The following is a 21,917-nucleotide window of genomic DNA, read 5'->3' on the forward strand; positions in this document are numbered from 1 at the left end:
TATAGTGCGGAGAGGTGGTGGACAAAAAAATCGGCTGTCATTCCAATCAGCTGTGTGAGGAGAGACCGAGATGAGCGTTTTCTGCATCCTGCAAATTTAAACAACAGGTACATGTTTTAAAAAAAGATATTAAACTTCTGCATTTAACCAGACGTACAGAGATTGGTGAGTTAAATCTTTTACTCATATATTGCTGCACAAGTTGTCGCTGAGTGTTTTAAATATCTTGAAATTAGCTAAATTTAACTTTTAATTAGGTTTCTGTGTTTCCTACGTTTTTACACGCAGTGAAGAGGTCACAATCAAAACTTTCAGCAGCCGCTTGTGCTTAAGAATAAACTAGAAAAAAACAATCTTCATAAAATTCTTACTGATTTGAATGTTCTTGAGTCCCATTAATGTTACTAATGCGTTTTTTCTATTTTAATGTCATTTAAAGTGTGTGTTTTCAATAGTGCGTAAACGGTGCGTTCACGGTCCTCACTGCAGCGCTGGTGCAGCAGATAGCAGACATGCCTGGGCAAAGCCACATGCCTCTGGACCCCATTCAAACATATTGGCTCAGTTTATGTCGTGACATCCTTCAAATAAAACACTTTCTCCTGCAACTTAAAGTCGTTTTTTTATTCATTAATTTCATTTAAATCCTGCAAGTTAACGCTGAATTTTGGTAGTGGAACTTGATATTGAGATCTCAGATAGTGGTTGGCGAGACATCTATAGGTTTCTGAAAATCTTAATTCATCTATTTTTCTTTTATTATTTATTTATTTTTACAACACACCCAAAATGAAAAGTAAGCCTTACCCATATGTTGTGGCGAGTTTGGATCATTTGATATAGATCACTTATTTTTTGGAAATGTTAGAAAATAAGGGTTTTAGAAAATGGTAGATGAAGTGCTACAAGTACTAGGATAAGTTGTATCGTATTTTGCCTCTTTTATTGCTCTCAAGCAATCATTTTTATTGTTGATTAATGTGACATTTACATGTTTGATTCATTGTCTGGTCTATAAAATGTCAGAAAACAATGAAAAATGTGTTATCAGATGTCTTGTTTGATCCGTCCTACAGTCCAAAACCCAAAGATATAAAATGAACTAAATGGAACAGGGACAAAGAAAAATGTGTTGCATTTTTGCATGAAAAATGACAAACGATTCATCAATTATCAAAATAGTTGCAGATTAACTTTGACTATTTGAACTGATAAGTTGTGGTGTCTCTAACAGGAAGTTACGTATTTGGTTATTACTATTAATAGCCAGTAAAACTTGAATTTTTGCTTCTATATGCACTCTTATTGTGCTCTTCTCCAGACATGGGCCATCTCCTGCTCCACCACCTGTATTTCCTGCTGATCAGCATGCTGGCCTGCCAGTGTCCTACAGTCAGCGGGCTGTTTGAGTGGCTGAGGCAGACAGACAATCCCCCAGCAGCAGCAGCACCTCCTTCACCTGCAGCAGCTCCGGCACTTCTTGCTAAGGATGCTCAGTTTGAAATTACCACTGCTGATGAGAAGTTTTTGGCTGAGGCAAAACAACTGGAGCTCAGCCCTTTGGACAGCTGTCATCACAGGGTAAATGGATCTCTGAGCTTTAAATTTAAGGTTGCTCACCCTTGAACTCAGGCTTCACTTTGGGTCACCTATGCAGACACAGCCACAGGATGTAGATGTACAGTACCAGTCAAAAGTTTGGATGCACTTTCTCTTTCAAGTGGTACTGTCTATGTTGATATTTGTGCATTGACTCCATCTAAAAACAATAGTTTGACATATTTTTTTACATAAACCATTTGCAGCAGCCTCAAATCACAGTACAACCTGAGATCTTTGAGTTTTTTTAGGACTAAAAAATGCAGTTACAGTCCCAGACAGCTTGAGGAATGCTGCTGTAAACCATCTTTGCTATCAAATTGGATCTGGTAGCATTCCTCACAAATTTGTCTAAAGTAGTTGTCCTCACTGTAGGGTCACAGTAGCAGTGGTACACTTTCACTAGCTTGTCAATCACTTTTGAATAAAGCATTGTGCTCCGTTGTAGGTGGTTGCCAGACTGAAGGCGAGCTGTGAAAGCCTCTCAGAGGAGCAGCTTGCGAAGCTCGGAGTCGTTCTGTTTAACTGCCAGGCAGAGATTGAAGGGCGCCGGACCTACCCCTGCATGGAGGAAATGGTAAACTTAATATTTCAGAGTGATAAAAAGAGAACAATAAAAGGAGACTGATAAGAAAAAAAGATTGCAATCAAATGATATGGGATTTTGGCCTTCATGGAGCTTTTGTTTACCTCATTTTGATGTTTCAGAGTTTAAAAGAGTGTACGGCAGACATGGATTCAGACACATGGAACGCATACCACATAGTGAGCAACAGAGCGCGCTCTGTGTGCTATGCGACTCGCCAGCAGCTCTTCCGTCGCAGAGCAGAGCACACCGTCAACGCTCTCATCTCCACAGCCACCAGCCAGCTAGATGCAATGAAAGACCTGAAGGTAGAGTTGAGTTTTCTTTCGCCTTCTTATCTCCATGTGCACAGCATGTGATTTAGATCAGGCTCAGATCCTCTTTTGATTGCATTACAGGAAGGCCAGTTGGAGCTGAGGGAACTGACTGCAGCCTCGCTGGACAAGGTGCTCGAGGGCCACAGTGCCCTGCAGGCCCAACAGGGGAAGCTGCATGAGGGCCAGGAGCAAATGGAGAGTTCACTGAAGGACAACCTGATGCGTCTGAGCCAGGAGAAGGCCCTCATCGCCTCTGGACAGGAGCTGGTGGCCCAGCTCATTCACGGCATTACAAGGAGAATGGGTGAGACTTTCATGTATTTTGTTAAAACATCACATTGTGAAATATTCAGCCTTTTGCATGTTTTGCTCCATTTTGGCGTTATTTGACATAACAAAACATGTGCCAACATTTGTGCATTGTAAAGCCAACAGAGAGCATGTACCACCAACAAGGATGAACAAAGCTTACTTAAATAATAGACAGCATTTCTAAATTATTCATGTGCATCAAAATATGCACATTGATACATGAGAGAGAGAAAACATGTGCCAGATGTTTTTCATTCAAGTAAATGCAGTAGTTCATGAGAAAACATGTTCAAAGATGCCCAAGCTGCCATGGATGAACTTTCCATTGTCCAAACTTTCAATTGAGAGACTGAAGTAATTAGACCTGTTTTACAACTTTATGTCTTGACAAGTATTATCTGATTATCAACCAGTGGTTAGCATGATGGAGTAAAGAGTTAAGTAGCCTGATGGCCTGCAGGGGGCGCTTTTGGACAGGCTTGTGTTTCTGGCCCAGATGTTGCTGAAACTTCAGTCAGATGGAAGTGGGTTGAACAGTCTGTTGGAGGGTTGAGAGGACTCTTTAACGCTGTTGGTGGCCCTGCTGGTGCAGCATTTTTTTGTTACATTTCAACATGATGAGTCTTCTTGTTTACATGTTCTACAGCCAGTAAACACAAATAAGAGCTCTGATTATGTGCAAAGACCAAATCCAGCTCTTTTTTGACAACGTTTGTGCTCCAGCAGTTATTAGTTAAGTTAAAGGATGATTCTGTTTTGATTCCTATTTCACAAATAAATGATTGCAAAGAGTCTTAACAAGACAGTTTCATCTACTAAATGAATCTTGAAATGTTCTTCATACGACTTTCAGATTAGAGTAAAATATTCTCTAGAACATCTGGGTTAGTATATTATGGAGATGTTTACATGTGTAAGTTCTGACTGAGGTGTATTCTGATGAATTATTGGAAAGGCTTCATGTAAATGTTACTACAGTCATTGAGTGTGAAATATTTGTGTCTTCCTGTCTGTCTTCTTTTTAGAGAATGTCAGTGAGAATTTGCAGGTTCAAGGCTTGGAGGTGCAGGACAGTCACAAGGCGATCGTTAAAGACCTGGCAGATGTCAGACATCAAGCTCAGGACATCTACCAAAAAATTGGTAAATGATTGATAGTGTCATGAATCAAAATTCATCACAGAATTATTGAATCTATAGTTCACATCAGTGCTATCATGTTAATTTTTTTTTCTTTCCTCTGTGGCTGATCAGACCACAGTATGTTAGAGTTTCTGCAGTACCAGGACCAGACCTCCCAGTACTACACTGACCTGATGAACAAACTGGAGCGTATGAACAGCACGCTGGGAGTCATGCTGCACTACCTGGATAACATGCAGAGCCGCATAGAGGAAAGGCTGCACATGATCCAGGGCTACCTTGGCTGGGCAGGTGAGACTAGCACAAAGTTTGTACAACCATTATATACCTTTTTTTTACTTTTCTCCCTCAAAAGAATTAAAAAAATATTATTCATAAAAACATGTTTACTTTTAGTATAATAGCAACAATTGTATAGATTTAAGACAGTTTTTGAGAAGTTTTGAAAAATGTAGGAACTCAACTTTTAAAAAATGTATTTAGAAAGAAAATGTTTAATTGCACTTAAACCCTCCAGAGCTCGTTGTGTTGTGGTGATTGACTCAATCAGTCAGAGTTGTTCTGATGATTAGGTCAATATCTTCCTTCCCCCTCAGTGAGAAAACCATAAACCTCTAAATATGAAAGATTTACTTTTCAGTCTGGCTTAACAAGGTTCCCTTGTGCTTCTTGTGATTACAGGTTTGAGCCTGACAGCCTTGTGGACATGTATCGCACATACAGGCTATCTCGTCCTGTGTGCTGTCATGCTGACGTTTCTGCGATGTCCGGGTTTCTCTCGTGCGATGCTGCTGTTCACCGTGCCCATGAACGCACTAGCTGAGATCAACCAGCAGCCAGCGCTGGATCTCACCAGCCTCAGCCTGCTGCTCCTCACTCTCTCTCTGGGTACAGACCTAAAGCTGCTTACCACACAAATAAAACGTCTCATATGATCAGCTCTCTCATGTTTGTTTTTTTCTCATGATGTCCACAGCTCACTGGTGTGTGAATCAGCTGTGGGCGTGTTTCCAGCTCAGAGGAAAGCCGGCTGTCCCGCTGTCACTGGCCTCCTGTGAAATAGTGGAGCAACAGAAGCCGGTTTCATCCGGCCATTCATATCCACCATCCTCTACACCGCAGAGGTGAGTCTTCAGACCTCGTCATACACAGACTATACTGCAGACACCTAAACCGGGTCGAAGAATTTCAATAGTAATTTAAATTAACACAGGTGCCAAGAGACGAGATTAATTTGGTTGAAGCTTTGGATCCAGAGATTTTTATTTCTTAACGATTGTTTGTGTATTTTAATGCAGATCGGATCAAAATTAAAAACTTGCTATTAAAAGAATTGTACAACCATGCAGGGATGTATGCATTCTAAATGCTTTCTCTTTAATTTAATATAACTTGTCTTTATTGTGTTTGTCCTCAGAGATGAGAGGAACGGCTTCATCCAAGACGACCTGCTGAATCAGGACAGCTTCATATCAGGTGTGAATTATAAACCGTTACAGTGAAATATTTCAGAAATAGTCAAATGATACCTTGTGTTTTACTAACCTCAGTCATTCATGCTTGTTCTCATTCATGTCTTGTATACAGGTGATCTTGGCACGTCAGTCGTGTCTCCCTCTCACAGGAAACCGATACCAGAGTCCAGATTTATGCCGATAATCGGCACACCGAGTCACTCCACTCCCAGACTGATACCACAAGCAGTTCTGTCAGCGGTGAGCACACTGAGTGAATGTCACTGGAGATACAACTGAAGCTGTTTTTTTGTTGGGTTTTTTTTGGCACTTAATGATTAATAAGGATGTTTCATTCTTATTTTTTAGGCTCTGATTGATGATATCCCCCTGAGGAACCACGGATGTGTTTTTGATGCTGTGAACGACTCGCATGATTTTGTGAATGACTCACGAAGTGCGAGTCCTACTCCGTCACTAGTCAGCAACAGGTCAGTGTTTTACACTTTAGCAACATATAAACTCATGTGAAGTATGTCATGACTTTTTTTTTTTTTAAATTGGAATTTTTACAGCTCTCTGTCAGGTCGTCAGCTGTGCAACGGCGTCACAAAAACAGGGAAGGCTTGTAAGAAGAGAGCCGTACCAGGACAAGAATACTGCCGAGTCCATGAAGGGGGCCACAGCTCCTACCTTCACTCCTGAAATGCACAACTTCCCCTCTTAGCATTAGTTTTCTTTGGTAGAGGTCTTCCTCTGCAAAAAAAACAGTGAATTGTTGTCGTGTCGTCACTTTAAGTTCTGCTTGCTTTGCTTGAAGTTTGCTAAAACAGACGCTACACTGGCAGGATTTATATATATGTGTTTTAAAGATTTTTATTGACATTTTAACTGTTCATTTTTAACTGTTAATAAATTATTTCTTTACCCATAAACCTCTCTGTTTCTGTATTCAGGTTGTTTTTATAGCACATCATTAGATTAGTGCAATCAGAAATCAATTCAGACTCCACTGTACTGTACTGTACAAAACACAGCAGCCATATTACTCCTCTTTTAATGTCCTACACTGACTGCCAGTTGGTTTCAGAATTGATTTTATGATCCTACTCATTATATTTAATGCACTTCATGGCCTGGTCCCAGACGACATCTCTGAGTTAATCTCCCTTATCAACCTGCATACAGTTTGAGGTCCTCAGGAGGAAGGAGACGGAGCTTTTTCTGTCACAGCACCACTATTTTGGAATGACCTGCCTGAGAATCTCAGACTTGCAAATTCATTATCTTCTTTTAAGTCACTTCATAAAACTCACTTTTATCATAAGGCTTTCTTATACTCTTTATATTTGTCTTTAATGATGTATATGTGGGAATGTGTGTATCTATATTCTATCCTTTGTTGTTTTTATGTCTGCTTTGCAAAGCACTTTGTAATTGCTTGTTTTGATAAGTGCTATATGAATAAACTTTATTACATTTGAGAATTATGAAAACCTACAAATATCCCTTTTATAATCATGAAACATGATCAGAAATCTCAGCCTGTCTCAAAGCCTGAAAAGATTCAGACGTTTAACATATTACAGGTATGAAACATTTATTTGCTCAGGGACCATAAATTTGAATTTGTTTATTAAATAAAGTGAATCTATAGCAGATTATTTAAAGGTCCCACATAAAGCAGGTCTATCAAGTGCTATATAAATACTGTGAAAGTATCAAAATGCTCTTATTCTGAAACTGCCTTTAAACGAGCCGTTTGGACTTCCGTGAGGTTGTGATGTCACAACTATACGCTCAGGGTTTGCCTCGGAGGGGCGGGAACAAAAACAAAATGTTTATTTGTTATTTACCTAATTTATGTGCACATCATTTCATTTCAGCTCAGTGTGAGTCTCTACTGCTGTTATTTCTGTTCATGCTAGTTTCTCTCCTCTGTGTCTCTAAAGCCTTCAACAATGAAGGGAATTCACTAATGTAACTTTGAACAGCTGAAAATGATTAATACACAGAAAATTACTGAAATTATAAAAAATGTGCCAGCACCTGGATTCCAAGATTGAAGCAACCAAACTGATCAACACTAGCATAGTGAATAAAAATTTGAAAAACCTACATACAGGTGGTAGAAAATAATGTTAACAGTTACACAAGTATTGTTCCTAAAGAGAAAAGTCTACAACATAATTCAGAACCTGATACAGTATAATGTTGCAGACGTGAATTCAAAGTGAGACATTCAGTCCAGCTCACTAAGTGCACAGACGGGAGTGACAGACAGGATCTTCTTCACTACAAGCCTTCTGCCCGTGCAGATGTTGTTTTCCACCAGTTGTTTCCGTTTCCGCCGACATCACCATCATCTCTATTCTCCTTCCCTGTCAACAGAACGGGTCGTGGATCTACAGACTTTGTGCCCACTTGTTTCGGGAGAGTTTTCACTTGCGAGCTGTGTCATAGTTGGCAACGAACCAATCACAGGTTTCCTTCAAAGCTGTGAGAGAGAAGAAGAAGAAGAATGAGTGAAGACAGACAACTGATGCAGTCATCATATGGACTGTGTGTTTCTGTAGTTTCTCAGACTGTTCTCTAAAGAAATGAATGAGCTGATTCTTCAGGTTTTAGTTTTAGTTACATGCAAATGTTGAAAGATAAACCTAATAACATCCCATAAGTGGATTCTATACTGGATTTCAATGAGATAAAACGTAACTGAACCCCATAACTACACACACACACACACATATAATTCAGTAAGTCAGTCCCACCTTGTTTAAACGGTGTGAAGGTGAAGTCTGGCAGATACTGGTGCAGCTTTGCATTACTGGCCGTCTTTTTGAACTGGCCGTCTGCTTTACTGGTATCATACTACAGGGTGAAGGTCAAGGAAACCACACACAACTGATCAGACCATTGGCAATATTTTTAGTAACCACTAGACTTATCATGATCATGGTTTTGTAAAAATCACTTTAAGTGTATTTTATGACAGTGCTGGCTGTTTTTCCGACAAGAATTCCAAGTCTCTAGATCTTAAATAGCCTTCAATTTGAGTTATTTTTGATACTTAATGAGAATAAACTTGCAGACTTGGAGAGATAAAAGGTTTTCCATCCGAGTGAACAATTCACAGCTTTTAGCTTTTTTGCCCAAGTTCCCTTATTTCCTTAGAGAACATAATACCAAATTACCCAGATTACCAACAGACAGTTGCCTCAGATAGGATTACAACAACTATCAACCTTCAGTGGCAGTTAGTTGTGTTACTTAACTTTTAGTTTCATCCTTCATGTAACTTACCCCCTGAGACAGAATTTTAACACAACAAAATATACATGCTCCAGAGTTAACAGCTCTAAACATCAGCTGTGACGACATCAGTTCACTTCAACATTCATTTAAGGATACCACCACTTCGCCTTTAAAGCCCAGCGCTTGCACAACTGCATCTGCTGCTTCTTTGATCGACACTTCATCTTCCTCACCGACTGGAACCAACAGACATGACATAGAAATTACATTTTACTTTGAGCTGCAAAAAAAAATTCAGCTTTCACCATCAATATACGACATGTATGAGGGACTCACCAGAGAGGATGATCGGATCAACCTCCGGATATTCCCTCAGAACCCACAGGAAGAGACGAGCCAAGTCCAACGAGTAGATGAACTGCCTTCTGGGAGTGCCGGAGCCCCAGACTACCAAGGGCTTCCCCTCCTCTGACCAACAAAACAGATATGATCCAGATAAAATACCATCTAGAATATAACTGAAATTTGCACAAGCCTTAAAAGAATATTGGTGTATGAAAGTGATTTCTTGTAGATATAAAGTTATGTGTGTTTACAGCCTCATGTAAACAAAGCAGACAGATTTTAAATTAAAAAGGAGTCGGATCAGTGTTCAGTATCAACCGAAACCTTTAATTTAGGTATCATAGTGGAAGAGAAAGTGCTTATGTGTTAAAAATGTGACTTACTTTGAGCGGTGTAAGCTTTGTGGATGAGGCCTGGCAGCACATGACCATCCTCAATGCTGAAGTTGTCATGAGGACCGAACACATTAGTGGGGATTACAGCTGTATAGCAGCGGCTGTGCTGCTGGAAATATGCCCTGTGCAACATCAACACACTTTACCAGACAATTCTAAAATCATAAGACTGTGCACACACAGCACACTGTGTTACATACTATACAACACCAGCAACTGAGTGAGTTTGGTTTGGTTTTATTCTGACATGAAACAACCTACACATAACACACTTTTCTGCATATTCACCAGGAAAACTAACAAAAGCACAAAGATTCAAACTATAAACATATAAGATGGACATGCAGAAACACTAAATAAACTAAATTAAACTAAGTGTTATGCAAAAATTGAAGCATGACACAGGAAAAAACACTAAAGATTAACTAACCTGTTGTGAACGTCAATCATTCTCTTTGCATAGGCATAGCCAAAGTTTGACTCGTGGGGTGGACCGTTATGGATCTGGTGCAGAGAGGTAAAGGAAACTTAGTCGCCATTTTTAAAAATGATACAGACAAACACATACGGCACAAACAGAAAGGCCTCTTACCATCGTCTCATCGATGGGATAGGTGGTCTTATCTGGAAAGATGCAGGTAGATAGGCAGGAAACGACCTTGACGGCGCCCACTTCATGTGCCGCCTGCAGCACGTTGTCATTGATGTAGACGTTGTTCCTCTGAAGGGGAGAGACACATCAGTAGCCCACAGTCACAAATCTGAAAATAATCGTCAAAAAATTGATAAAGATAATATTCTGTTATCAAACAAAGTCGACTTTTCAGTAGGACTGCAACTAACGTTTGTTTTCATTATCAATTTATCTGAAGACTATTTTCTTGATTAATCGATGTCTATAAAATGTCAGAAAATAGGGAAAAGGGCTCATTATAATTTCTTAAAGCCCAAGACGATGTCATTAAATGTCTCTTTTTGTCCGATCAACAGTCCAAAATCCAAAGATTTCAGTTTACTGTCATGTATAACACATAAAAGCATCAAATCCTCACATTTGAGAGGCTGAAACCAGCAAATGTTTGGAATTTACCCTTAAAAGATGACAATTATAGAATAGTTGACAATTAATTTTCTGTCAATCAATTAATTGATTAATCAACCAGTTGTTGCAGCTCTACTTTCCAGTAAATGCAACTTTTGCAAATATCTTTATGACAATAACAGTGGAAGTGAAACTTCCTTTATACCCAAAAGTCCAGGTTATACTTCATGTTCTTGAAAAGCCCTCCCACCATAGCAGCCAGGTGGATGACATGAGTGGGTCGATGTTTCTTAAACACCGCCCGTGTCTCCTCCATGTTCCTGAAGAGAGGCCACACAAACACATACGACTGAAGAAAGTGCAGAGAGTTATTCAGTGCCAAAAAGTCTATTTGCATATTAGTAGCAGCTCGTTGACATTCATTCTCACATGAGGTTGGCATCTTTGGAGGAGAGGAATACCCATTCTTCCCCCTCCTTGCCTCCTCCTTCCTCTTTGACTATATGCTGTATGGCCCTTCCAACCAGGCCAGACCCTCCTGTCACCAGCACCCTCATTGGGCCGGTGTGATCCCCCTGACAGTTCATCTGGACAAAGAAAGAGAAAGACAGAGGTTACACCATGGATCCATTGTACAGCACACGTGATTAAATATGATAGTAAGGCTAATATCATTACACAAAAGAGCAGTTAAAGGATGGGTTCACATTCTTTTAGTCTGTCTTAAAACAATAGTAAGATGCCTAAATGAACACTGAAATAGGTTTTTCTTAATCATTCCTCCTGTTCATACTGGCCATTAGAGGATCCCTTCATAATGCACTTACAATGTAAGTGATGGAGACCAAAATGCACAAGCCTCCTTCTGTACAAAAATGTATTTAAAGTTTATTTGAAGCTAATATGAAGCTTCATCCGTCCAAACAAGTCAAAGTCAACAGGGAAACACTGTCCGCGAAATGAATTGATGAATGACTGCCACGTCATTCATCGGTTTATTTTGTAGTTTATAACCTACAGTACTTTTTACGTGTCGAGCGACACTTTTTACTGTCGAAAAAGCGACTCTTGTCAAAGGGTCGAGCGACAGAAAACGTATTTCGATAGTGTCGCTCGAGACTTTTCTTTCATGTCGCGCACCTGGAGAGTTTTGTTATGTCGCGGACACCGTAATATTTTGTCGCGCAATGTCATTGGTTAGTGTTATTAACGTCGCCATTGAGATTGTAGTTTTCACTGAATTTCCTGGTTAATATTTGGGTCTGTAACTTTAAATAACGTGTAACATCCTTGTTTAATTAGTCCCGGTCAGGATGACATACAGAAACTAAACAAGCCGGCTGGAGGACAGCCTCTGGTTACCATGGAGACGACTGAAACCCTTCGCCGAAGCATAATTGAAAGCATCGCGTGGCTCTTTAATTTCTGCTGAGCGACACATATCAAAAGTGTCAAGCGACCTACCATAAACACGCTATAACGCCATCTAACTAACTTGTAGCCAATAAGCTAACTTATATTTTCAGACAAATGTATGACAACATCCCAAAGCCAACTTGTTAGTTATTACCGGCTTGTCAGCTCGACCAGCTAACGTTACTTTAGCTGAAGTTGATGTTAGCTAGCAGCTGCTCGCTGTTACATTCATCCGTTTCAACGACTGTTTAGTGATGTGGCAAAGCATGAATAGCTTTGCGTAAATAATACATCAGGTATATGAATCTTGCTCTATTTCTGCCGACATTACTCTGCTACAGTCAAAAAACTCTGAGCTAACAAAATATATAAAGTAGTCTTACCGGTTAGTTGTAACCAAACACGGCAGGAAAGGGTTTTACCGACCTGTCGTCAAGCTAGATAATATATAGCACTGCATTTCCGTTTTATACCTTCAAAATACAGCTTTATTGACGAACTGCTTCCTACGAAAACTAAACATATTCAAGTTAGTCTCAAGCAGCGGTGGAATAAGTATTCAGGGCCTTTACTAATATAAAAGTACTAATACAGCAATGTACAAATACTCCATTCCAAGTAAAAGTCCTGCAGGAACACTTCTACCAAAGTAAAAGCACATGAGTATTATGAGCTTGAGGTAGTTAAAGTATTGCAGTAAAAGTAATGGTTTTGTCCCTCTGACTGATATATTATTATATATGACATCATTAGATTATTAATACTGAAGTATCAGTGTTAGAGCAGCATGTTACTGTTGTAGCTGCTGGAGGTGGAGCTAGTTTCAACTACTTTATATACAGTTAGCTAGTTTAGTCCAGTGGTTCCCAACCTAGGGGTCGGGTCCCTCCAAAGGGTCAGCAGAGGGGTTGTGAGATGATTAATGGGGGAGGAAAGAAGATAGAACAAAGTTCTGATACACAAATCTGTTTTCAGTGTGTGGACTTCTTCTCTAATCTTTGATTTTTGGTGAAATATTGGATCATTTGAACATTTATTGAATTGAAAGCATGTGAGAAGTTTGGAGAGAAAAATCACTATTTGGTGACAACTTTGGTTAACAACTCATAGACATCTGAAATGTGACCTCGACTACACACCGCTTTTTGTAAGAAGTCAAAAGCCAAAAAGGTTGGAAACCACTGGTTTCATCTTTAACAATGTGTTGTATTTTAAAAGCTTGTTATATTATCCATTGTGTCAAATCCTCATCTGAAAAGTAACTAAAGCTGTTAAATACATGTAGTGGAGTAGAAATTACAATATTTCCCTCTGAAATGTAGTGGAGTGGAAGTATAAAGTAGCATCAAATGGAAATACTCAGGTAAAGTACCTCAAAACTGTACTTATGCACAGTACTAGAGTAAATGTACTTGCTGTGATATGATTTCTAACTCTTACTTTTACTACTATAAAAATGAGTTTTCTGGTTTACATTTTCTGAAAAGGTAACACTGCACAATTTTTTCTGAATGCATGTTTTTTGTTTTAATCTGCTCATACTGACAACAGAACTGCTGGTGACTGCAGTTTTTTTTTGTCTATAAGGGACACATCTTCGTAAATGAAGAGCAGCAACACTGTCCATACTTCAGATTTTTTCACTTGTTGTGAAAATACCAGAAAAGCCACAAAAACTGTAATTTTCATGTAAAACACTGTAAAGCACATCTGATGTTTTGTCTTTGTTGTTTATTTTTTTATTCTTCTTTTAATTTAAATTTTATTTTACAATTCTTAATATGGTATGTATATATGGATTTAGTTGTTTAGTGTTTTACTCACTGGGGCAGAACACTGAGATCATACAACTGAAACTTTAAGATCCCTTCCACACATTTTTTAAAATTTATATAAAATACTCTACTTTGAATAATAATGTGTCTGATATAGTTTTTCCACAAAAAAGTTCAATTATCTTGTTTAAATCCTTAAAATGACATCTCCTCCTTCTCCCTCCAGAAACTATAAATATGCAAATATGTTAATTTCAGAAATTTAACTGCTGAACACAAGTCCATTCTCTGTGTTTGTGCACTGGAGGCTTCAAGTTTTCACATCACACTTGTGTGAATTGAATATTGGACCAGGAATGGCTTCCAAAACTCATTGTTTTTGCGCGTAGGCCTGTCCTTTCAAATTGTATTTTCAATGAGATCAGAGAAACTTTCCTCTTTCAGCAGACGAATGTGAAAACAGCCTTCTAGTGTCAAACTCTGCTCATACATCATTCTGCACAGCGAAGCCCAAACATCCAGCTGTAGAAACAAGAAGTGAGTGAAGGGGAACTTTAAGAATTGCTGTGAAACTGTACTTTAATTTTTATTTTTTGCTTGAAGAAGGATTTGATGTTTTTAATTTTGGTCCAAATTCCAATATGAAGTGATCCAATATGTACATTTAAACAGATTCTGACCATTCTTCTGTACTATAGTATGTCTCAGAAACACATTATTGCTAGTCTCTCTAGTGCCCTCCACTGGACAAAAGGAAAGCTGCAGCCACTGAAGCTGCTCTTTTCACTTTCCACCAATTTTGAGTAGATATCACAAGGATCATTTAAGGTTAACAGGATGTATAAAACCGCCTCAGTTTATGTTTTGCTCACCCGGTTGCCATTAGTGAAGCATGTGTTTCCTGCTGCTGATCTATCATTTATTTCAGATGGATGATGAGTCAGAAATTTATCTGTGTTGGTTTCGGCTGGTTTCGAGCTCCACAGGGTGTTGATTTCAGAAAATGTTCCTGTTGCAAAATTGTTTTTATACAGCCTGGAGGAGTTATGCAATGAAATTAAAGAAATATGCCACAATGACGATATTATTTGTCTTATTTCCCTATTCCACCATGTGCTGTGCAACCTTGTGGGTGGGTACCGTTTCATCTGCTAGGAGATAATGAGATATCTGTCTCAAAGGTTTTTTCTGCCACTCCAATACAATGGAGGTGAATTGAATTTTGTTTGCAATACAGAAAATGCATTTCAAAAGCTCAACAGCAACTTATCCCGTCCTGGTGCATCTTAATACTCCACAGAACTAAATGTGAATATTTGAACTAATGAAGAAACAGTCTATGGATAAAAACTTATATTCCAGCTGATTGTTTCCAGTTTAACATCACATTCACTGTATAACCCATTTGCTTTATTTCTCTTTTACTTACAGTACATCAACATGATATTAATGGCTGATTACATAAGGTCATTTGATTATTAATACCAAGCTAGTAACCCATTGCATGCAATCAAGAATACTCTTCAATAAATGTATGAATAGCTACATCTATGATTTCAGTGCAAAAGCAGACAAAAATACAGTTCTTTAATTAGCAAGCCACAGTCATTGGTAATTAATAAAGCCGTCATTTAAAGAATTTTGCAGATTTTATTTGAATTGGCCCAAAATCTTCTTTAGCTGGTTCTACTGAGGAGAGGAGAACCTGCCAAAGAAGAGGATGGACTTGGTCTTGTTGTGCCTGATAAAGAAGAGGAAGGGGTGGTCCGCTGTGAAGTGTTCCTCACTCAACATACATAACGCTATCAAGCCAGCGGTGGCTGCAGCCGCCTCTGTGCCTTCCTCGTTCACCTCCACAAAGGCCTTGTGGGCCACCGTAGACAGATAGAGTCCTCCTTGGCCGTTCATGCCGGACAGGTCGGCCTTTCCTGCACAAAACACATCTTTCATACCCATTCTAGCCAAAGGCTCGTTCAGCTCGTAGTCCTCCTCCAGCTTGAACTTGGGGAGGTGAACGAAGACTTCTGAGTGGATGTCCATGTTTTCCCTGTTGGTCCATTCGTCCAGCTTCTCCTGTGTTAACTCTTTCTCCAGCTGGAACAAAACACAAACATTTCACTGCATTTCTAGCTCATATTTACCAGAAAACAAAAGGAAATAAACATCAGTTTAAGAGGTTCCTATTGAATCCTGCAATCACTGATTCACTTGCTGTTGTATCATTTGTTGTGCATTAATTATGTTTTTAATACATGTGGTTGTTAGGTCTCTGTTAGACAAATAATCAGAAAATAGTAAAAAACATAAAGTGAAGTCCTTTACATTTATAAATCCAGAGTAAAGATACAACTACTGATGATTTCATTGTCTATTGTCTGTCAATTACTTGTTTGATTGATTGCTCAGTCTACACAAGTCAGAGTTCAAGATTAATTTTTTTGTTGTATAGTCCAAAATGCAAATACATTCAATTTACCATGTTATCAAACAGATAAAAGCATCAAATCTTCACATTTAAGAAGATGGAAAAAGTAAATTGTTTGCTGGATGAACGGCTTAAACGATTAATTATCAAATTTATTGTTGATCAACTAATCAAATATTTGTCTCAGTACTAATCCAGAGTTATTTGCTGTTCCAATGGGTCAAGATTCAGAGTTGCTATGGTACAGCTTCCATTACAACCTTCCACATGAACCAAAGCAAACCAGAACCAAATCCTTTCTTCATGGAGGTAGACGTTCTAAGGGTTGCGTACCTTCAGCAGAGGGTCAGAGCCGTCAGTGGACTCCTGTGGCAGCAGGATGAACATGCTGAGCTCATCATCCTTGTACGGCAGCTCCAGGATCTGCAGACCATGCTCAGGGATGTAGTTGAAGGGAAACTTCTTCATCTGGTACATCATCTGGACCGGCTTGGTTTCATTCTGACACACAAGAAGCACAGACCATTGGGGTTTTAAAAGTTTAACTCCACATCCGGTTGGGTCAAAGTGTGTTTCCTGTATTAAAACTTGAATGAATGCATCTACATCTGCTTAGTTTTCACCTTGTTGACTTTAAAGGGCATCTCTTTGGTGTTTGCTGCATCAAAGCGGTTCATCCAGTTTCCCTTGAAGTAGATGGCATTGACCAGAACCAATCTCGTCATAGCACTGACTGTTCCTGGCTTCAGCAGATCTTTAATCTTATCTGAAAGGAAACACGCAGTCGATCATTTATTGCTGTACAAGTTGTAGGTTATAGGTTGTTTTTTTAGTGAAACAAATTCTCACTCTCTGTCTGCTCCTCAACCCAGCTGTTGATCTCTGCTCTGCACGCCTCCGGAGCCCCGATGAAATCAACAGTCCTCAGGTCCGCCTGGTAGTACTTCTGTGTGGCGTCGAGGAATTGCTGCAGGAAGCAGATAACATCTTATCAAGTCTGTCTTATAAAAATGTCTTATAAAAGTGTAAAATTATGTGTGAAAACTCACTGTCAGGAAGTTGCTGGTGTTTTCTCCATAAAGGCGGTTGGCTAGTTTCAGGATGTATGACGCAGATGGCGAGTTGATGTCAGCGTTTAGTGTCTGGAAGTCGGCGTGGACGACTTCGCCCGAACTCAACGAGAGGGCCTGAGTGGAATTTTGGAACAACAGAGTTTATTCTGGGATCAAAACATTCACTCTAAAATAAATAATAGAAGTGTTCCAGATGGTGAAAGCTCAAAGCAAGAATTTTTAGACATTTAAAAATCTGGTTATTGGACAAACAAACAGTGGAAATATATTTTAAAATACCCTTCAACTTGCTCTGTAAAGCTTGTTTACGAGCAGATTATATGTGATGTGTTATGTTGTCAAGCCTCTATGCTGTATATTATTGAAATCCTGTATGTGTTTTACATATCGTATATATTTGCATATACCACGTGGCTTCAGTTTGTTTGTTTAATGTTTTATGTGTCTTGTCAGTTGTTTCCATGTTGTTAATGTATGTGCCTGCTCTACATATTATACAATATATGGCCAGAGCTATGTGCACACGCCTGTCTACTAACTCTTGTTTACTTCTGGTCTGGAGCTATTTTTCACATCTGGACTTGGTCTCTAGTTCCAATGAATGTTGCAAAATACTTTGTGGCCACAGTTGAGCAACTGTTCTTCACTTCTCTCTTGCACAAAACCAGATCCATAAAGAAATGGTGGTTTCCCTAGCCTGGTGAGGAAGAACTTGACTGGCCTGCAAAGAGCTCTGACCTCAACCCAATCCAACACCATTGGGATGAACTGGAATGCCAACAGCGAGCCAGCCCTTATCACCCAACATCAGTCTGGATTTTTAGCAAATCCCTGCAGCCAGGCTCTAAAATCTGGTAGAAAGCCTTCCCAGAAGAGCAGGTGCTGTTACAGCAGACGATTAATGCCCATGGTTTTGAAATGAAATGTTCAACACATCACACATGGTTGTAAAGTTTGTCCACATACTTTTGGCCATATAGTGTATTTTCATCATAAACTCATCAAGAGACTGAGACTTCTCATTTGGCTAAAGCTAGCATATTATTATAATAAAGTGTCAATAATCTAAATTTTAAAAAAAGAAGAGGGAAGAACTGTCAGGTTTAATGAACTGAAATCACTGCTCAGTTTCCAACTGCAGGTTTTTATACACTTCTGCATTTTATCACTTGTTTCAGAAGCATTTATTGAGGTCAAAGTACAGGTGACATTACACTTACAATCCCCTCCTCACCTCTGTAAAGGCACACCTTTCAGTCTGTACCTAGATACACACCTGGGCCAATAGTCTATAGCCACCTAATGTAAAAGACAAGTGCACTGAACTTGAGAATTCACAAGCGGTTTTATGGAAACAGGGCAGGATGACTGCATTTCACAATATCTATGACTTTTTATTAGTGGGTTAGATGTCATACAGAGAACATCACCTGATGGAAGTGGTTTTACCTGTGCCATCTGAGTAGCAGTGTCTCCTCTAGCTCCCAGGTAGACCATCGCCAGGGCTGAGCTGATGCTCAGCGGGGAGATGAAGATGTTCCCGGCGGGGTTCGCTTGGCTCAGAGTGCGAAACAGCTCCAAGGCGAAACATGTGTTTGAGTTACTGATGGTGGCCATGGTTGGTGATTTACAGATTTCCTGTAATGAGCAAGATTGGTATTTAATTCAGCAAAATGCATTTCAGACAAATTTCAAAACTCACAGAAATGCAAACTGTATTTATACGAAACACCGACTAGGAAAGAGAACCTCTACATTTCACATCTTAAACACCCTTAAACGTCAAAATACATCATCCATACTTTATAATCACACTATGCACATACTCCCCAGCCTTGCCCCTTTTGCTCTTGCCTCCTAACACCCCCCACCCCCCCTTTTTTAGTTTTCTACCTGTTGAGGTCTTAGCAATTTATATCTGCCTCCTCAGATTTTACATACATTTTATTGTACTGGGCCAAAGGTAACAGAATCCCCCTACCAACACCTCTAAACTTCACTAAATAATACATTATATCTTGTTTGTTTATTCTGTACAAACACCAAAGTGTAAAAATAACAGATTGTGGTTATACAGGGGGGGGGGGGGGGGGGTGTTTGTGCCACACTAACCAGTCGCGGTCACAAAGAGGTTGCCAGGCAACCAGCAGAGACCTCAGAAAGTCACTGCGCCCACTCAAAAATAGTTTGACATATAACTCCTGGTAAAACTACAACCTGTCATTTTAACACTTCAACTTTTGTACAGATTAAACAAACAATATATAACATGTTAATTAGTGAGCTTCAGAGGTTCTGGTAGGTAGGTTTTGTTACATGCTGAGACAAGAGAGTGGCATTGATTAACTCATCTAACTGCACAATAAATTTAAAAGTGTATTTGCCAAAAGTGTGTAACTATTCCTTTAAGATCGTCACGGGCTGGAAGTGTCCTCGTGATGTTTGATGTTGACTCCCCGTGTTTTTCCCGTTTATCTCTACTGTCCACTGTCAGTTGAAGACATAATGCCAAAAAATTATCTCTAAAGGACCAGTGTGTAAGATTTAGTGAATGTATTTTCCTATATGTCTCTGATCCAGTGGTGGAAAGTAACTAAGTACATTTACTCAATTACTGTACTTAAGAACAATTTGAGGTATGTTTACTTAACTTGGGTATTTCCAGCATTTGATGCTACTTTATACTTCCACTCTACTACATTTCAGAGGGGAATATTGTATTTTCTACTCCACTACATTTATTTGACAGCTTTAGTTACTTTTTAGATGAATATTTGACACAATGGATGATATAACAAGCTTTTAAAATACAACACATTGTTAAAGATGAAACCAGTGGTTTCCAACCTTTTTGGCTTTTGACGTCTTACAAAAAGCAGTGTGTAGTCGGGTGTTGTTTGTGTGTGTGTTTTTTCTTCTTTCCTCTCCCATTAATCATCTCACGACCCCTCAGATTTACCTGGTGACCCTCTGGAGGGGCCCGACCCCTAGGTTTGAAACCACTGGACTAGCTAACTGTATATAAAGTAGTGGAAACTAGCTCCACCTCCAGCAGCTACAACAGTAACATGCTGCTCTAACACTGATGCTTCACTATTAATAATCCAATGATGTCATATATAATAATATATCAGTCAGAGGGACAAAACCACTACTTTTACTGCAATACTTTAACTACCTCAATCTCATAATACTTATGTACTTTTACTACAATACTTTAACTCCACCCAGCTGATAATACATATGTATTTTTACTCAAGTAGGAGTATTCCTGCAGGAGTTTTACTTGCAATGGAGTATTTATACATTGCTGTATTAGTACTTTTACCTAAGTGAATGATCTGAATATTTCTTCCACATCTTCTCTGATCACAGTTTTCAGCGTAGCATGGTTTCTGATAACCCGGAAATAAACCCACACGCGTCTGACTTTAAATCATGTACGTAACATTTAATATCCTGGCTGGTATGAAACATGTAAAGTATTCTGCATGTATACACATGCTATACGACACGGTGCGTGGGTTGTGTGTGTATGTACGTGCATTACAGGCCTGTCAGCGACATTACCTGATTGTCGTCCCGCAGCGACTGAAGCACGCTCTGCTCGCACGCACCCAAAAGGGAAATCGAAACGTAAACAGGCAAATGTCCCCAAAAATCCCTTAGAGAGAGAGAAACAGTGAAGTCCAGGAGCAGTGATTGTAAAATACAGAAGTGCACCGCAGCTCATTTATACGGAACACTGTTTGTGGACCGGGGCTGTTTGTGGGTGTGACGCATGATTGGGCGATAAATCAGTCGCCTGTGACGATACGTGCTATTATATTGAGGAAGACCACAAATGTTCACAAAGGCAGCGCTATGAAAAGGTTTGCTCAACCTGTAGCACAACTGGAGTGTTGTAAATTTTAATGGTGAAATAAATAGATTTCCATTGTTTCTATACTTCACATGGGTGGAGAGATTTTAGGAAGCGCAAGAGTTCAAACTCGCCAGCACAACCCCACCCTTTTGGTTGGCCAACAACCAAAACTTCTACAATTTTCATGGTATTTTATAAATCATACAATTTCACGCGCACGTTATTTATTCATTTCACTTTTTTAAATTAATTTTATCTCCCTAAATTATGGTCTATATGTTCTTTTATAGCCTTCTCTTCATTTCCAGGTGTTAAACCAGGTGGAAAAAATCTAAATATTGAAATTGCCTTTATGTTTTTTATTTATTTGCCTAAAAACAGCCAAATTTTATATTTAGAATTGTTTATTCCCATGATGTTAACTCCTCGTGTCATTAAAACCCAGAAATGTCCAGAAAGCATTGCAGTTTAACCTCCTGTTGCACTAAACTAATAAAAATCTTTTTTCTACTTAATTTAATAAAATAGTGATAAATAAATAATAGTTATGATAAACCTCTGGTGTCATTATGACAATTATGTCAGTCAGAATATTTTGTCAAAATTTCAAATTTTACACTGCTCAGATTTTGCTGATATCAGATTTTGATCAACTCAGAGTTTAGGAAAAATGAGAGAAACTGAGACAAAAAACATTTTAACTCTTGCCTTACTAAAAACATTTTTAATGGAAATGCTCAAAGAGTGAACAAATGTCCTAACAATGCTGTAAACATAACATTATTTTTATGATGAATGTGACACTACAGGTAATCAAACTGGGATATATCAAAATAAAATATTAAATAGAAATATTATTGAACACCACTTTTTTGTTTCACTATTTATATATTTCATGTTGTGTTGCAGATCTCTC

The 21,917-nt window shown here is 39.0% G+C and overlaps 3 protein-coding genes across 3 annotated transcripts; 1 reads left to right on the forward strand and 2 right to left on the reverse strand.

The window, feature by feature from the left end:
- Positions 1-12: 12 nt before the first annotated feature.
- Positions 13-6,225, forward strand: bmb (brambleberry). The gene is made up of 13 exons (XM_042416348.1): positions 13-107; positions 1,322-1,581; positions 2,048-2,176; positions 2,308-2,493; positions 2,584-2,806; positions 3,840-3,956; positions 4,068-4,247; positions 4,638-4,844; positions 4,933-5,080; positions 5,374-5,432; positions 5,544-5,671; positions 5,780-5,901; positions 5,986-6,225. The coding sequence occupies exons 2-13, from the start codon at positions 1,324-1,326 to the stop codon at positions 6,113-6,115; spliced, it is 1,887 nt and encodes a 628-aa protein (XP_042272282.1). The 5' UTR covers positions 13-107; positions 1,322-1,323; the 3' UTR covers positions 6,116-6,225.
- A 104-nt stretch (positions 6,226-6,329) lies between these two features.
- Positions 6,330-12,334, reverse strand: LOC121900226 (GDP-L-fucose synthase-like). Its single transcript, XM_042416351.1, has 10 exons — positions 12,247-12,334; positions 10,877-11,034; positions 10,653-10,767; positions 9,998-10,126; positions 9,836-9,909; positions 9,394-9,527; positions 9,002-9,133; positions 8,822-8,901; positions 8,182-8,281; positions 6,330-7,907 (listed from the first exon to the last, which is right to left on the reverse strand). Exons 2-10 carry the CDS (start codon positions 11,032-11,034, stop codon positions 7,852-7,854), a joined length of 978 nt encoding a protein of 325 aa, XP_042272285.1. The 5' UTR covers positions 12,247-12,334; the 3' UTR covers positions 6,330-7,851.
- A 2,692-nt stretch (positions 12,335-15,026) lies between these two features.
- Positions 15,027-20,865, reverse strand: LOC121901106 (leukocyte elastase inhibitor-like). Its single transcript, XM_042417776.1, has 7 exons — positions 20,707-20,865; positions 18,586-18,774; positions 17,113-17,250; positions 16,913-17,030; positions 16,687-16,829; positions 16,397-16,564; positions 15,027-15,732 (listed from the first exon to the last, which is right to left on the reverse strand). Exons 2-7 carry the CDS (start codon positions 18,751-18,753, stop codon positions 15,325-15,327), a joined length of 1,143 nt encoding a protein of 380 aa, XP_042273710.1. The 5' UTR covers positions 18,754-18,774; positions 20,707-20,865; the 3' UTR covers positions 15,027-15,324.
- Between the last annotated feature and the right edge of the window lie 1,052 nt (positions 20,866-21,917).

This window comes from Thunnus maccoyii, chromosome 7 (assembly GCF_910596095.1).
Source record: "Thunnus maccoyii chromosome 7, fThuMac1.1, whole genome shotgun sequence".
Taxonomy (NCBI): Eukaryota; Metazoa; Chordata; class Actinopteri; order Scombriformes; family Scombridae; genus Thunnus; species Thunnus maccoyii.

Coding starts and splice junctions, on each gene's coding strand:
- bmb (XM_042416348.1), top strand. CDS start 1,324: ATGGGCCATCTCCTGCTCCACCACCTGTATTTCCTGCTGATCAGCATG. Junction 2,177..2,307: donor ACCCCTGCATGGAGGAAATG/GTAAACTTAATA, acceptor TTGATGTTTCAG/AGTTTAAAAGAGTGTACGGC. Junction 5,433..5,543: donor TCAGGACAGCTTCATATCAG/GTGTGAATTATA, acceptor TCTTGTATACAG/GTGATCTTGGCACGTCAGTC.
- LOC121900226 (XM_042416351.1), bottom strand. CDS start 11,034: ATGAACTGTCAGGGGGATCACACCGGCCCAATGAGGGTGCTGGTGACA. Junction 9,134..9,393: donor CAAAGCTTACACCGCTCAAA/GTAAGTCACATT, acceptor TTTGTTGGTCAG/AGGAGGGGAAGCCCTTGGTA. Junction 7,908..8,181: donor CTTCACACCGTTTAAACAAG/GTGGGACTGACT, acceptor TCTCTCTCACAG/CTTTGAAGGAAACCTGTGAT.
- LOC121901106 (XM_042417776.1), bottom strand. CDS start 18,753: ATGGCCACCATCAGTAACTCAAACACATGTTTCGCCTTGGAGCTGTTT. Junction 17,251..18,585: donor CTGCTACTCAGATGGCACAG/GTAAAACCACTT, acceptor AATTCCACTCAG/GCCCTCTCGTTGAGTTCGGG. Junction 17,031..17,112: donor ACACCAGCAACTTCCTGACA/GTGAGTTTTCAC, acceptor TGCTTCCTGCAG/CAATTCCTCGACGCCACACA.